This window comes from Varanus komodoensis, unplaced genomic scaffold (genome assembly GCF_004798865.1).
Source record: "Varanus komodoensis strain SLA01 unplaced genomic scaffold, ASM479886v1 scaffold79, whole genome shotgun sequence".
NCBI lineage: Eukaryota > Metazoa > Chordata > Lepidosauria > Squamata > Varanidae > Varanus > Varanus komodoensis.
Genome location: NW_025336467.1, coordinates 2480260 through 2494767, shown reverse-complemented (window position 1 = coordinate 2494767; position 14508 = coordinate 2480260). Strand labels below are relative to the sequence as shown.

The following is a 14508-nucleotide window of genomic DNA, read 5'->3' as shown; positions in this document are numbered from 1 at the left end:
CTAGAGAAAGGATTCTGCTGGCAGAGTTTTTCCCTGCATATAGAAAACTAGCCCATAGGGTTCTGTGCACCTTGGCACGCTCCTCTTCTAGATGTGGAGAATTTGTTTTGTGTTTTATCTTGAGGAGTGCCGAGGTGTGTGAACAAATGGATGGTCTCTGCTCCTTAATTTAAAAGCCAGCCAAATATTTTGTTCATGCTCAAGGGAGGGAATTCTATTGAAAAAGGAAGATTTGTAGATGACATTCTAGTCTGTGAAGATGCTTAGACTTTAAAGGTGTGATTACATGCATGAGACTGCAGTTTGGAATGGTGAATATTCTACTTTGATTGTACTATATTATGATTATAGGGCATTAATTGGTATCCCTGTAGATATCATTTCAAATCCATTAGATCCACTTCCTCCAAACAGGTGCCCTCCAGATGCCCTGGACTAAAATTTCCAGCATCCAGCAGCTAACTAAGGGGAAGGGATAAATTGACTTAGATGCATCAGATTGCAATTTTTCAAATCACTGTTTGAACTGAGGAAAAGCTGCCCTTTGAGAGTCATACCTTTCTGAATTTCACAGAGCATATATTAAATGAAGGTGGCAAGCATGTCGTGAGCGGAGCCAGCTAGAGCCGGGGGTCATTCTAGATGGCCTGGGAGACCCCTTCTGACTCGCTCTGTTTTTATGTTTCTATGTATGTTTTTTCTCTTCTCAGAATGCATATTGCCCAGCTCAGCAGTTCTTTGCATGTAATGGTGGTGTTGATGCGGGATTTGGTACTTGTGTTTGTAACCATTAGTACGCTGCACTGTTGTTATGATGTCTGAAATGAGACATTTTGGGTTATTCAAGGGTTAAATAACCCACACTTAACCTAAGAGCAAATCATGTGTTAATTTGGAGCTGTCACACATTGACTAGGTTATATCATACCAAAAAGTATGAACCATGGATTGTGCATTTCTTGTTCAGTCAAAGAACTTTTCCACCACAATGTTAACCTAACACCCGTCATTTCCCCACCTTTCATTTAAAGATAATTGAAAAAAGTCTTGGACACATCCGAAGCCGGGTCTTTCGAGAAGTTGAGATGCTCTATCAGTGCCAAGGACACAGGTACCAATGGGGCTGTGTGGGGAAAATCCGGTTTTCTAGGTGTCGGGAAATGCTTGCTCTACCTGGTTAGTTTTGAAATGCCGTAACTCAGCAAGTCCATCACCTAAGAACAAGACTGAAGCCTAGAGTGGTGGAGTTCTTAAAATCTTGGGTTGTAAACCCCCAAAGCACTGCATAATTGACTGGCAGGTTCTACTGCCGGAACATTTTTGGTGGCTTCAAAAGTGGGCACATAAATTAAGGCACAGGAAAATACTTTTCTTCAGCAGTTGATAGCTTAATGCACTATTGTTGAACCTTAGGCTGTAGGCCATATCTGGCCTGACTTGGGTCCCATTCCAGCTCTCTGGGGTTCTCCAGACAGTCACATTGATGGAGAGGCAAACATAATGGGAGAAGTTGATCTGGCCTGATGGACTGCCCTCTCCTTTCTCTCTCCTCCACTCCCGGTAGAAATATCCTGGAGCTAATAGAGTTCTTTGAAGAGGAGGACCGATTCTACCTCGTGTTTGAGAAGATGAGGGGAGGCAAGTAGATGGGGGAGCTGGCTTTTTGGGGATGGGGGTGCAGTACTGAGTGGGAAACCAGGGGGGGGCAACCTAAATTGTCCAGCAGGTTGGGGAAGACTGGTTGGGAATCGGAGGAGTATCGTGATCCAAGAATGCAGAAATACTAGAATGGGTCCAGAGGAGGGCAACAAAAATTATCCAGGGCATTTGAAACACGACCCTGTGTGGGCAAACAGAGAGAACTGGACATGTTCAGCCCTGAAAAGACCAAACTGAGTGGGGACATGGTATCCCTCTGTAAGTGCCTGAAAGGCTGTCACAAAGAGGAAGGTCAAGATCTCTTCCCACTGATACCAGAGTGCAGGACACGGAACCATCAAGTCAAGCTGCGCCAACTCAAATTCAGGCTAGATATCAGAAAAAGCTACGTCACTGTCAGAGCAATGCAACAGTGGGACCACCTGCCTGAAGAGCTGGTGGGCTCTCCCACACCAGAGACATTCAAGAAGGAACTGGACAGCCACCTGAGTGGGATGGCGCATATTGGTGTCCTGCGAGAGCAGAGGATTGGACCTGATTGCCTTCTTGGCTCCTTCCAACTCTACTCCTCTGTGGTTCTATGACATCACTATTCCCAGCTAGGAAGTCACCCTCCAGGTTGGGAAAGGCACTTCTGGACCTTCAGTTCCCTAGCATGGCACACCATGCTTCCTTTTCCCCATTCCAGGTTCCATCTTAACCCACATCCATCGCCGGCGCCATTTCAATGAGCTGGAAGCTAGCAAGGTGGTGCGCGATATCGCCAGTGCCCTTAATTACTTGCACAACAAAGGTGGGTAAAACGAGGGGAGGAGAAAAGCACTAAATCAGGAAACGGAGGGGCTGTTTTGCAGAGGACTTGTGGAACCAAGGTCAAGGGGTGTGGGCCTTTGGAGAAAACCCAAGAGGGCTGGATGAACAACCTGAGGCTAGGATGCTGGCCTGGCATTTCTGCTTCTTCCATCAAGCTGGAAGCCGGGACATGGTGTTGCTTGCAAGAAGTTGTGAGCTGCCCCAAGGCTTCGGCAAATGGGGCGGCATAGAAATGTTATAAATAAATAAGCAAGCAAGCAAGCAAGCAAGCGAACATCATCACCATAATTTTCAGGGCCCGCAAACTGGAAGTCCTTGCAGTCATTGCTCTGCACCAAGATGGGATTGTTGGGTGGGATGGATTCCTCAGGGGTATAGGGGCAATATGTCTGCACTGATAGATTCCTGAACTCCGTCGACCATTTGGAAAGACAACGGAGGAGTAAGGCCTTTCCCCCACTTCCTTCAAGCACAGCTTTGTGGGTGTCTGGCAGACGTCTGGTTGGAAGCCGCATTGGGTTGGATGTACTTTTGACTTTAATCCAGCAGTTTCGGGTTACCTGTGCACAAACTCAATGAGTTCACTGTTTATATCCCTCTCTCCCCTAGCCTGGGTTTCTCTGGGGATGATGGGAGTTACAGTCCTACAATTCCAGTGGGCACCGGCTTGGGGAAGCATGCTCTGATCCAAACTAGTTTCTGCCATTTTTTAAACTTGCTGTAGGAAAGTATTTGGAGACATTTGCAAAAAGGTATTGACTCAGACTTTTTAGAGAATGAAAAATAATCATCCATCCATCATTCTTTTTTTTTAACAGGAATAGCACATCGAGATTTAAAACCAGAAAATATTCTCTGTGAGAGTTCCAGTCAGGTAAGCCTTAGTGTAGAAACTACTACTTGATGTCTTCTGGATCAGAGAACATACATGCAACGGAATAATGATCTGTGGAACTCACTGCAGGTTGTGGCAACGGAGTGCTAGTTATGGGGTGGGAAACTTCCGGGAGAGACTCCGTGGCATGGTGGAGGTGTTTTCCTTGCTGGGGATGATGGCATGCCTGGGTGTTTTCCTCCCTCTTCGGTAATGCCACTGTTTTCTCCCTGTTGCATATGTGCAGGTTTCCCCTGTGAAAATATGTGACTTTGATTTGGGAAGTGGAATCAAGCTGAATGGTGATTATTCTCCCATCTCCACCCCTGAGTTGCTGACTCCGGTAAGCCCTTTGAGGGAACGAACTCGAGAAGAGAGCAAGGCAGTTTCTGAAGTGGTGTGTGCAAACAGTTGGATTGTGGCTTACCGAGTGAGATGGATGGAGGGGATTTTAAAAAGGGGGTGTACACTGTAAGTTGAAATACAGCCGTCCCCCTTCTTCAACATCTTCCAAAGAAGCTTATGCCCCTTCCTCCAAGCACTGAACATTTGAAGGTTTCCTGACTCGTGTGTGGATTTTTCTCCCGTATGAAAGCATTCAAAGGTTTGTCCTAAGGTTTTGTTGCGGGTGGTGAGAGTTTGAACTTAAACCAACTAGCATTTTGGATCGAGCTGTTTTAGTTTTGTTTCTTCTTATCCTCACACCTCTGAAATAAACTCTCCCAAATTATCCAGGAACTTCCGTCATCTCACAGTTCAAGACAACCCCAGATTTAAAGCCTGGAGAATTCTCCAAGTTGGAGGATAACTGGATTTAAGATTGGAGACAGGCGAGATTGTGGAAACATAGAGCGAGTCAGAAGGGGTCTCCCGGGCCATCTAGTCTGACCTCCAGCACCAGCTGGCTCCGCTCACAACATGCCCACTATGTGCATGTCCAGCCTATCCTTGGACACCCACACCAATGAAAGGACCTTAAGAGGACTTCAAGCTGGTGTCCTCCATATGCTTGGGGTACCGAGTCCCATCAGCCTTAGCCTGCTTGGCTGGAGGTCATGACTTCGGTCTTGTCCTTTCCTTTGGCGATGCAGGAAAGCTGCTTTCCCTGCTGGAAAAGGACCTGTGTGTAGGAGAAGCGGGTCATTGAACTGAAAGAGAGAGTGAGGCCATGAATTCAATCCCGAACCGCAACTTGTGTTCTGGCTCGCTGCTGGGTCAGCTCAGATCTTTGCCCTGAGTGTCGACTGTCAGCTTGTGTCCCAAGGCTTGCAGAATTGAGAAATCCAGCATTGCATTAATGCGCTTAATCCAACCCCCTGTGCCTTTCCAAATGTGGCTGGCTGGCTGGCTGGCTTCAGCTGCGACATTTCTCCTGCTAAGTCCCCTCGGAGACCGAGTGCCGAGGAAGTAAAAGAGAAAGCCCCTTGGCAACAGCTCGGCTGATTGGCTGCTGGAAGAAGGGTTGGGGCTCCCCTTTCCTTTGTGTGTGTCTTTCTGTGCCCCCCTATGCATACACCTTCCCCCACCCACCCTGCTTAGTGCAGGAGGCAGAGGCTTTGCAGAAATGGGGCCCACAAGCTTTGAATGGGGGGCATGGGGGTCCAGGGGGGGAGAAGGCGGTGCCCATAATCTCATTGTGTGGACGAGCAAGTAGTGAGTCTCTTGGGACAGGTTTGGTTGCACAGGTGAAAGGTGCCACATGGGTCCCAGGCTTTCGAAGGGGATATCCCGATGTGACTGGTTTATTTATCTGGGGGCACCTCTTGGAGGAGAGAGGTTTAATTCTGGTGCCAGGTTGAATTCTAGCTTGCATTTTCCCAACATTGCTGGGGGGGAACTGCTTTTGTCTGGCAGATTTAGGAAGAACCACAAAGGCGGAAATCGTTTCTGCCTTCCTAACTTTCGCTCTTCCCTGATTATATTTGGGCTGCCTCTGAATGCGTGGAAAGCACCCTGCACATCTGTGCTTGGCTGGAAGGGTTGTGCAATCCGCCCCCCCCCCGCCTCCCCCTGCAGAGCAGTATTCCCAGCAAAAGGAATCCAGCTGCCGTCTCGTTTGCACAGAATGGAAGTGTGCTTGGCACAAAGCATCTTTTGACACCTGGAGTTGTGGAACTTCACGTCTAAAAAAAAAAGCTTACAACTGCACCCTAAGACCTCCCCTGGTCCCCTCCCACCAGCCCCAGCCAGCAGAGTTGATGGGTGGGGATGATGGGGTTTGTAGTCCAAACAGCTGGGTGGCATTAGGTTGAGGACAGTCAGTTATAGCCTCTGAATTCCAGGGTCCATAGAGCACAGTGGCACAGATCTCTGGGTGTGGGTGGCAAAGAAAGGCATTTTGCCCATGCTCAGTGGCACCTTTTCTTTGCCGAATGCACCAGAGCAGCTCTGTCTCCAAGAAGCTGCCCCACTGGAGACGTCTGAAGTTTTTCTGATGAAAAAGAAACATGCAGCAAGGGGGAAAATACTCAGCAGCTGAAGGAGGGCACTTCACAACAGCCACGCCGTACACTTTGCTCAGCTTCCTGTTGAGATCAGCCCTTTATTTAGAACCATGAGGACTGGAAACATGGGAAGGTCTGTAGCTGAGGGGCAGGAAATGCGCCTAGTACGCTGTGTGCCGGGTAGCATGTGCTGGCACAGTTCCTTTACTTCCCCAAGGAGACCTTTTTTATCCTGCCTTTTCCCCTCTTGCAAGGCACTGATGTTCAGCTGCTTTGCCGGGGAGCACAGGCACATTTCTGCAGCCTCTGCATGGCACGCTGGGGGTGAGGAAGGCTGCAGTGCAGGAGGCCGCCTGGTGCCGGAGCGGCTGGCTGGACAAGTTTTCGGTGCCCTGCCCTGCCCCGTTCCTGAGGTTTTGTCTGTGCCGCTTGAAATGACTGCTTGGATTTCTCGAAAGGGAGAGGCGGGGGGGGGGGGGCTGATGCAACCTCAGTGCAAGCCATTTGTGACGACTCTTCGCACCTGGCCGGCTCAATCCAGCGTCTCCCGGGGACAAAAAGCGGTGCTGGGGCTGAGCCGCGTGCGTGTTGGCTCGCCTTCGCCTCTGCCTCTTGGTTGCTGGCTTGCCTGCTGCGGAAGGCAAGATGCCATCACAAGAGCAAGGGTTCTTGAGGATATGCAGAGTGCTCCCTCCTCGCTTATCGAAGGATAAGGATCTGCCGCCTCTTGAGCACAAATACTAGCATTTTAAGATAAATATGTGTAACTCTTTGCAGAGGGACAGTTGCCTGGCGCTTCCTTCTCAGAAGGCCCACCTGGTGTGAATTCTTCAGCCGGTCCCTCATTGAATGTGTAGCTGCACACCTCTGTGTGTCTGATCTCCCTGTTTCCCCCACTCTTTCCCCTGCCCCTCCTCTCCCTCAGTCATGAGGCAAATTTGGAAGCTCCTTGTGGGCAGGGAACTGTCAAAGTGTTTTTGTTGTACATTACCCTGAGCCTTTTCTTTTGAGGGAGGCTTCTAAGATCATGTGGTTATTAATAACAGTAATCATAGTGCATATGGAGGGAGCTATTTAAATATGTTTTTTGCATCAGCCCGGCTTGGGGCGGCGTTGCGCATGTATTTCTTGGATGGTTGCCATCTCCCGCGTCGTTGTGCTGCTGAGCACAGGAATGGGTACAGATAACTGGGTCCGGTTCCAGATTGTATCCAGTAACAACTTGTGTAATCTATAAGTGCCCTGGTTTAACCCTGGAGGGGCCTCCCTTTCCTGCAGAGGTGGGCTTTTGCCTTCCCTCCCTCCCACGTGAGAATTGCCTTGGTGGATCTGAGCAAAGTCCACCTGGGCCAGCGGCCTGTTTCTGGCAGGACTGTCTTCGTGCTGTGTGCAAACTGCAAAGACACGTTTGTTTCCAGCAGAAATACAGAGATGCAGGAGACAAATCAGGCCCGTGGCGGGGTCCAGGGATGCTGCTTGGTCCTGGAAAGAACCGGGGTTCTGACTCGCAAACAAGGAATCCAGTGCACACTCTTGTGTATACCTATTTGCATGTGCTCCACAGAGTCGTGTGTGTTTAAGGACCTATTCTCCTGTGGACACTAGTATTTGGGAAAGGGGGTGCATCAACAGGGCAGAAGAGGGCATTCGATTTTGGGGAACCCTCAAGCAGAAAGATTTGGGGCAGGGGGGCAAGTGCCCACAATACCCACAAGGAAAACAGTCCACTCGATATTTCCCAGGTGTTGCTGTTCTGCCTTCAACCTGTCCATGCAAACAACCCTGCGCTTCCATCTGGGTTTGCTCTCAACCTTGTCAGAATTCTGGGTTACTTTTTGTAGAAGTGTTCAGTTTCCATGCCTGGCACCTTGCAGACGTCTTGAACCCCAGATCTTGTCGGCCCCAGGCGTGCAGAGCCTGTGGTCAGGCATGCTAGGAGTAGCAATCCAAATTTTCTGGGGGCACCTGGTGGGGGGAGGCAGTATGCCACCTGCTCAAATCTCCCCAGGTGGGCTTCTCCTCCCAGTTGAACCGGGAACTGAAGCAACTGGGGTGCACCGTCACACCAGTCCGTGCCAGTAAGCCAAACCTCGGTGCTGTTCTTACTCATCCTTACGTGGGAGCTGGCTTTGTGACCGTAAAGCTGCTGCAGTGCAAATTTCAGAACCCTTTGAAAAACGAAAGTGGGCATTTGCATCTAAGAAGAGCTTGTTCTTTCTTTGGCTTCCCCGCTTCCTCTCCTACCCGCTGCTCTCCCTGCAGTGTGGTTCAGCGGAATACATGGCCCCGGAGGTTGTGGAGGCGTTTAATGAAGAGGCCTCCATCTATGACAAGCGCTGTGACCTGTGGAGCTTGGGGGTCATCCTGTACATCATGCTGAGTGGCTACCCCCCATTTGTGGGGCACTGTGGAACTGACTGCGGTTGGGACCGTGGGGAAGCATGTCCAGCCTGCCAGGTGAGTGAAGCCAGCTTCCAAAACCCAGAAGCAGTTAAAGCATTTGCTCATGGGCTTCTGCTTTCCTCTTCGTTCTTCCACTCTGAGGAACTGCTAAGCCACTGTCCTGCCTTAGGGGGCTCCTGTGAGACTTGCTGGCCTCATTATGCAAAGTGCTGGCCAAAAGGGAAGTCTGGGCCTGCTCTGCGGCTGTTTGCCCTGGAGCTCTCAAGTCCACCTACCAATGCCTGCTAGAAAAGCCACCTGCTTAGAATTCAGGAATTTGCAGCCCCAGAAGCAAATGTATTTCTCCGTTCTGCATGCCTGGCCCTTTTCTGCTGTGCATTCAGAGCTTTCTGCACTGGAGCGTTACTTTTAGGAAACCTGGGTGCGGGGGAGTGTGGAGTGACATGGTGTTGCATTTAGGGGAGGCCATAAAGCTTTGTTAATCACCCAGATGGCAAGCAGGGCTTAGATTTGCTTTAGAAGACTGGAAAGTCGACTCTTTCTGATAGAAACTTGTATAGAAGGAAACGGGCAAATGGGTCTGGTTTTGCATAGGCTGGAAAGCTCTTAGTGAAGGGCTCCAGGGCCAGCACCCAAGGTAGAAATGAGTGGGCACTTGCCATGGGAGCCACCCTCCAGCAGGGGCCTGTGGATAGGACCCCTGTGTAGTTTCTCCCGCTCTTCTTCATGCCCTCTGGGTGGTTCTGCTGTCTCTTGCATTGGCCACTGTTCCTTTGAGGGAGGTCTGCCCCATAGCAGGAAGGAGGGAGAGGCCAAATTACTTTGGCCCCAATCCAGCTTCAAACTATACAGACTGCAAATGGAATGTGACAGCTATGGAGCTACTCTGTAACTTAGAATTAATTAAAATAAATAAATAAATACACTACGCCCCCCCCCCCCCGGTGTGTCCACCCCAGGGCTCTGTTAACATACATGCCAAGTTTCAGGTGTCTAGGTTTCGCAGGTATGACATTGCATTAGAAACATAGCAAGCCAGAAGGGTCTCCCAGGCCATCTAGCCTGACCCCCCAGCTCTATCCAGCTCTGCTCATGTAATACCCAATATATTATTTCTTGTCCACCTGCCGGCTGAAGTGGCACAGGCCATTCTGTTACTTGAGGACTGTACCATCTCATCTAGACACAGGCATTAGACCAAGCCAGACATGAATGCTCCCAAGGTGCTTCAACGCATCACATTCTCAGTCGGCTTTTGCATAGGGTAGAACAGTCTGGAATGTGTACTGTGTTCACAGTGGGCACTCCTCTTACTTTGCAGGGCTGAAAACATTCAGTTTGTCAGAGGGAGATGGACGGGGTTGTCTACAGGGAGAGAGGCTTGCCGTTATCCCCATTTTACAGATTATAGTGGGAAAGACTGAGGCATTCAGAATAACAGCTGTTCTTCAGAAAGCAACCAGCACTGACTTGGTAGCTTTTGAGCTCGTCTCCTGCATGCATTTGTGTTGGGGAGGAAACCATGGGTTAGATTTAAATGGGCCTTTGGATACAACTTCCCCTCCGTGTTTCTTCTTCCAGAACATGTTGTTTGAAAGCATCCAGGAGGGGAAGTATGAATTCCCGGACAAAGACTGGGCTCAGATCTCTTTTGAAGCTAAAGACCTCATTTCCAAGCTCCTTGTGAGAGATGCCAAGAAGCGCCTGAGCGCAGCTGAAGTCCTCAAGCATCCCTGGGTACAAGGGGTAAGAGTTTTTTTCTGATGTGGGTGTGTGGTTGATTTGTGAGCTTGGATTCATTCCATGCCGCATTCTGAAAGGCTGAAGTGTTTTCCTGAAGTTGTAGCTAGGGGCAGAAAGAACTTTACTGTTTTGGGACCTTTGTTGTCAGACCTGCCTAACACTGGAATTCAGCTTTTCCGGCTGGAATGTGGCCGAAAAAGCAGGCTTGCAATCTCCTGCTTTAGCATATCCTTGGGGATCCACTGGAATGAAATCTCTGCCCATGTACAGAGTGCCTCCTTCAGACTGTGGAGCACACCATATTCATCTGAGCATGGAAATCGCTGGACGGAGTATGACTTAGTACTGGGTTTTGTTGCAGCACTTCTGTTCAAAAGGAAAGGGAGAACTGGGACCAGAAATCTTGTAATTATTATGATCAGAGAGCTATCAGAAAATATTTATATAAGCTGGTGCTTCTACATCTTCCTAGAGCAGTGGAGGAACCATTTACACTGATGTTGCATTAAGTTTCAAGAGACGAGTAGATCATTTAGAGGAACGCGTGTGGATAAATATTAAAGACCTTTCCGTCATAGTGTTTATCCATATTATGACCTCCTCTCCAATAGAAGCAGCCACGGGGCCTGCCAGACCATATAAATGAGAGAAACATCAGTTCTATGAACCCTCCAGGAGTTGGCCAGTTTAGACAAACCCTTACTGAAAAGATGCCGTGGCATCCAGTATATGCAAAATAGTCATTTTTGTGGAAGTAAACATAACCTGGTAGCTTTTGCTGCTACTGCTAAATATAGACAGTATGAGTCCTGCAAAGCAGGTGGATGGGCATGTGCGTATCCACAGGAAGCTGGCTAGTATGGGAGATAATTCCCAGGTGAGAGGGAAAAAGTGAACCTGAGGCGAGTTCTGGGTATCTCTCCATAGCATTCTGTAAACAGGTGCCCTGCAGAAGTTTTGGGTTGGAACTCCCTTCATCCCCAGCCAAGTGGGCCATTAATTTTATTGTTTGTTTGTTTGTTTGTTTGTTTAAAACATTTCTATGCTGCCCCCATCACAACAAAGCCTCGGGGCGGCTCACAGCATAATTAAAACATATAAATAACAATTTATACAATTAAAGATTAAAAAGCCCGGTAACATCTGGGCTTAAAAATTTAAAATCCTATAAATACATAATAAGTTAACAATTAAAGTAAGCTTTAAATAAAAAGGTCTTAGCCTGGCGCCGAAAAACAAATAACGACGGCACCAGGTGGACCTCTCTGGGGAGCGCATTCCAGAGGTGGGGCGCCACCGCAGAGAAGGCCCTCCTCCGGGTACTCACCCTCCTAGTATCCTTCACGGAGGGTTCCCTGAGAAGGGTCTCAGCCGCCGATCTCAGGGGGCGGGAGGGCATATATGGACGCAAGCGTTCCTTTAGATAACCATGTCCCAAGCCGTTGAGGGAATTGGTCCCGGACTGCAATGGGGAGCCAGTGGAGTTGATGGAGAACTGGAGTCATGTGAACATAACACCCAGTCCCCGTCAGTAGCCTGGCAGCTCTATTTTGCGCCAATTGAAGTATCCAGACTGTCTTCAAGGGCAGCCCCACGTAGAGCGCGTTGCAGAAGTCTAATTGGGAAGTTACCAACACGTGTGCCACCGTCGCCAGGCAGCCGTTCTCCAGGTAGGGATGCAGCTGATGGGTCAGCCGAAGCGGAAAGAAATCTCTCCTTGCCACCACCGTCACCTGAGCTTCTAGTGACAGCTCTGGGTCGAGGAGCACTCCCAAGCTGCGAACCCTGTCCCTCAGAGAGAGTGCAACCCCATTTAGAACAAGGCCCAAGTCCCCCATCCCGAGGCCCGAGCCACCCACCAACAGAACCTCCATCTTGTCTGGATTGAGCTTCAGTTTGTTGGCCCTCATCCAGCCCATTACCTCGGCCAAGCACCGGTTCAGCACAGCCACTGCCTCACCTGGATTGGTGGAAAACGAGAGGTAGAGCTGGGTATCATCAGCATACTGATGGGTCCGCAGCCCACACCTCCTGATGACCTCTCCCAGCGGTTTCATGTAGATGTTAAACAGGAAAGGGGACAAAATGGACCCCTGCGGTACTCCATGGCATAGCTGCCATGGCGCAGAGCCACAGTCCCCCAGCACCACCTTCTGGAAACGGTCATTGAGATAGGATTGGAACCACCGCAACGCGGTGCCTCCAACCCCCAATCCCGCCAGGCTTTCCAGAAGGATACCATGGTCGATGGTATCGAAAGCCGCTGAGAGGTCCAGGAGAACTAACAGGGATGCACTCCCCCCGTCTCTCTCCTCCTGTCTCTTTTATTATAATTATTATTCTGTTCTATTTATTATACTTGAAATATTAATGGGAGTTGCAGCCAATGTATCTGCGAGGCACCAGCTTGGCAAAAGCTGCGGTCGAAACACAATGGAAAATGCTCAGGCAGGATGGAGTTTTATTCTGTCCTTGGAAGAAGCCATTCTCGTACAAGCCAGCTCTGTTTTCCTTCAAGCCAGCAGGAATGTGTATGGAGGCATCATCACTGGGGGAATTATTTTTCTTTGGTGCTCTCTGGGCTGTAAGAACCATTTGTTGTATGCTGGATGGGCAACACCCTTGACCATTTTTTCTGGCCTGGTTTAAGTCTGGTCTTTCATTTCCTTTTTCCAGTTTGCTCGGGATAATACTCTTCCAGCTCCAATCATTCTACAAAGGTAAGTGGAATCTTTTGCCCACGATTCTTTCTTTCAGCCTCCAGGACTGAACAAACAAAGGAATTGCACCTATTGTGGTAACTCACATAGTTTTTCGTTAGGCTGTACATCAATCGCAAGAGCTTCCTATAGGCCTGCCAGGCCAGGTTTAAGTTTTGAGTTCTTGTTTAAATAATTAACCTCGCATTCCTGAAACGATCCCTCAGAATTCCTTGTTGGCCAGTGGTGCTGAAGAATCTGAAGGCTGAGTCCTTCATAGATATTTCTCTGGTGGTCGCCACGATTTGGAGGTTCGTTCCTTCATAGCTTGGAACAGGGCTTCCAAGTATCTTAGCGTCTATCATCTGGAAGTTCCTACCTCTGCCATTGTTCAGGGGTTCTGGATCAATTGGAACCTGCCTTTTCCAACAGGCCTTCCAAGCTGCTCTTATTCTCTGTTTGGAATCGTACATTGCTTAGAAATGTCTTTAACATAAACAATCCATAAATATTGTTCAATAAATGACGAAGACCTCTGCGGTCAGAAGCTGTCCACCTCCAGATATAAAGAGATTCTGGGAAAACAAGGCAGGAGGACTCTTTTTTTATAATAAGTTTTATTCAAAATAACCCTACAACAAAGAAAAACTAAAAACAACATCACTCATCAGAAACATCGGACCTGCTGGGTCACTCTCCACATATTTTTCTATTTATGATAACTTAAAAACATATTTAAATCTATATGAAGTCCCGTTTCTCTAGCCAATGATAAAAAGAGTTCCAAGTTTGATAGAAATCAGTATCTTCTTTCTCCTTCAATGACAAAGTCAATCCATCCATTTCTGCACAGTCCAAGATCTTTTTTAGGATCAGTTTGTCGGTGGGTGGTTCTTCACTTTTCCAGGGTTGTGCAAATGCAATCCTTGCCGCAGTGATTACATGTAAAATCAAATACATTTCTTGTTTACTAATATCAACAGGTATAATGCCTAATAAGAAGGCTTCAGGTTTAAAAACTAGGGATTTTTGTAGCATTTCCTCAAGCCATTTATGTTTTTTAATCCAATATTTTTTCGCATTATCGCGAGTCCACCACATATGATAGAAAGTACCCAATTTATGTTTACATTTCCAACATCCATTTGACATATTTGGAAACATCTTAGCTAATCTATTTGGCGACAGATACCATCTATAAAACATTTTATACAGGTTTTCTTTATACGAAGTTGCTAATGTTACCTTAATATTTCTCTCCCACAGCTTTTGCCATTTTTCTAATTCAATATTATATCCAAAGTTTTGTGCCCACATTATCATAGTTTCCTTAACCTGTTCATCTTCCATTCTCCTATCGAGTAAGAAATTATATAGTCTTTTAATCATTTTCTCATCTGATTTAAGCATCACCTGATCAAATGCTGTTAAATCTTTATAAAAGCCCCACATTCTATAGTCTTTAGCATATCTCGATTGTATCTGTACCTTATGCCACCAAGAAATATCAGATCCTTGTTCTTGTGTTTCTTGATTCAATTTCAATCCTCCATCATTATCCAAAATGTTGTCATATCTTACGATAGTTCAGCGCTTTTGGATATACAAAAGCTTCCATAGATGAAAGTCATCTTGGTAATTTATTATACAGTTTTGTCTTTAACTTTTCCCACACCGACATTAATGATTTCCTAATATAGTGACTTAAAAAAGAGCCATGTAGCTTAGCCTTTTCATACCACATATAAGCATGCCAACCCAAATATGCCCTTCAAGATACAAGATTCTCTTATTTCTTAAAATTATCCATTCTTTTAGCCGCGTTAATACAGAAGCTTGATAGTACAGCATCCGATCAGGGAGACCAAAGCCC

At 47.7% G+C, this 14508-nt stretch overlaps 1 protein-coding gene across 5 annotated transcripts in view; it reads left to right on the top strand.

Moving 5' to 3' along the window:
* Positions 1-14508, top strand: part of MKNK2 (MAPK interacting serine/threonine kinase 2) — a 40252-nt gene that overhangs the window by 14569 nt on the left and 11175 nt on the right. For 4 of the 5 annotated variants that reach the window (XM_044453417.1, XM_044453420.1, XM_044453418.1 and 1 more), the window contains 8 exons: positions 1032-1111; positions 1565-1638; positions 2348-2452; positions 3291-3346; positions 3594-3689; positions 8053-8247; positions 9775-9939; positions 12613-12656. In XM_044453417.1, the coding sequence (XP_044309352.1) occupies positions 1032-1111; positions 1565-1638; positions 2348-2452; positions 3291-3346; positions 3594-3689; positions 8053-8247; positions 9775-9939; positions 12613-12656 (815 nt within the window). The remainder of the gene's footprint in view (positions 1-1031; positions 1112-1564; positions 1639-2347; positions 2453-3290; positions 3347-3593; positions 3690-8052; positions 8248-9774; positions 9940-12612; positions 12657-14508) is intronic. The other variant, XM_044453421.1, reaches the window with a different exon arrangement.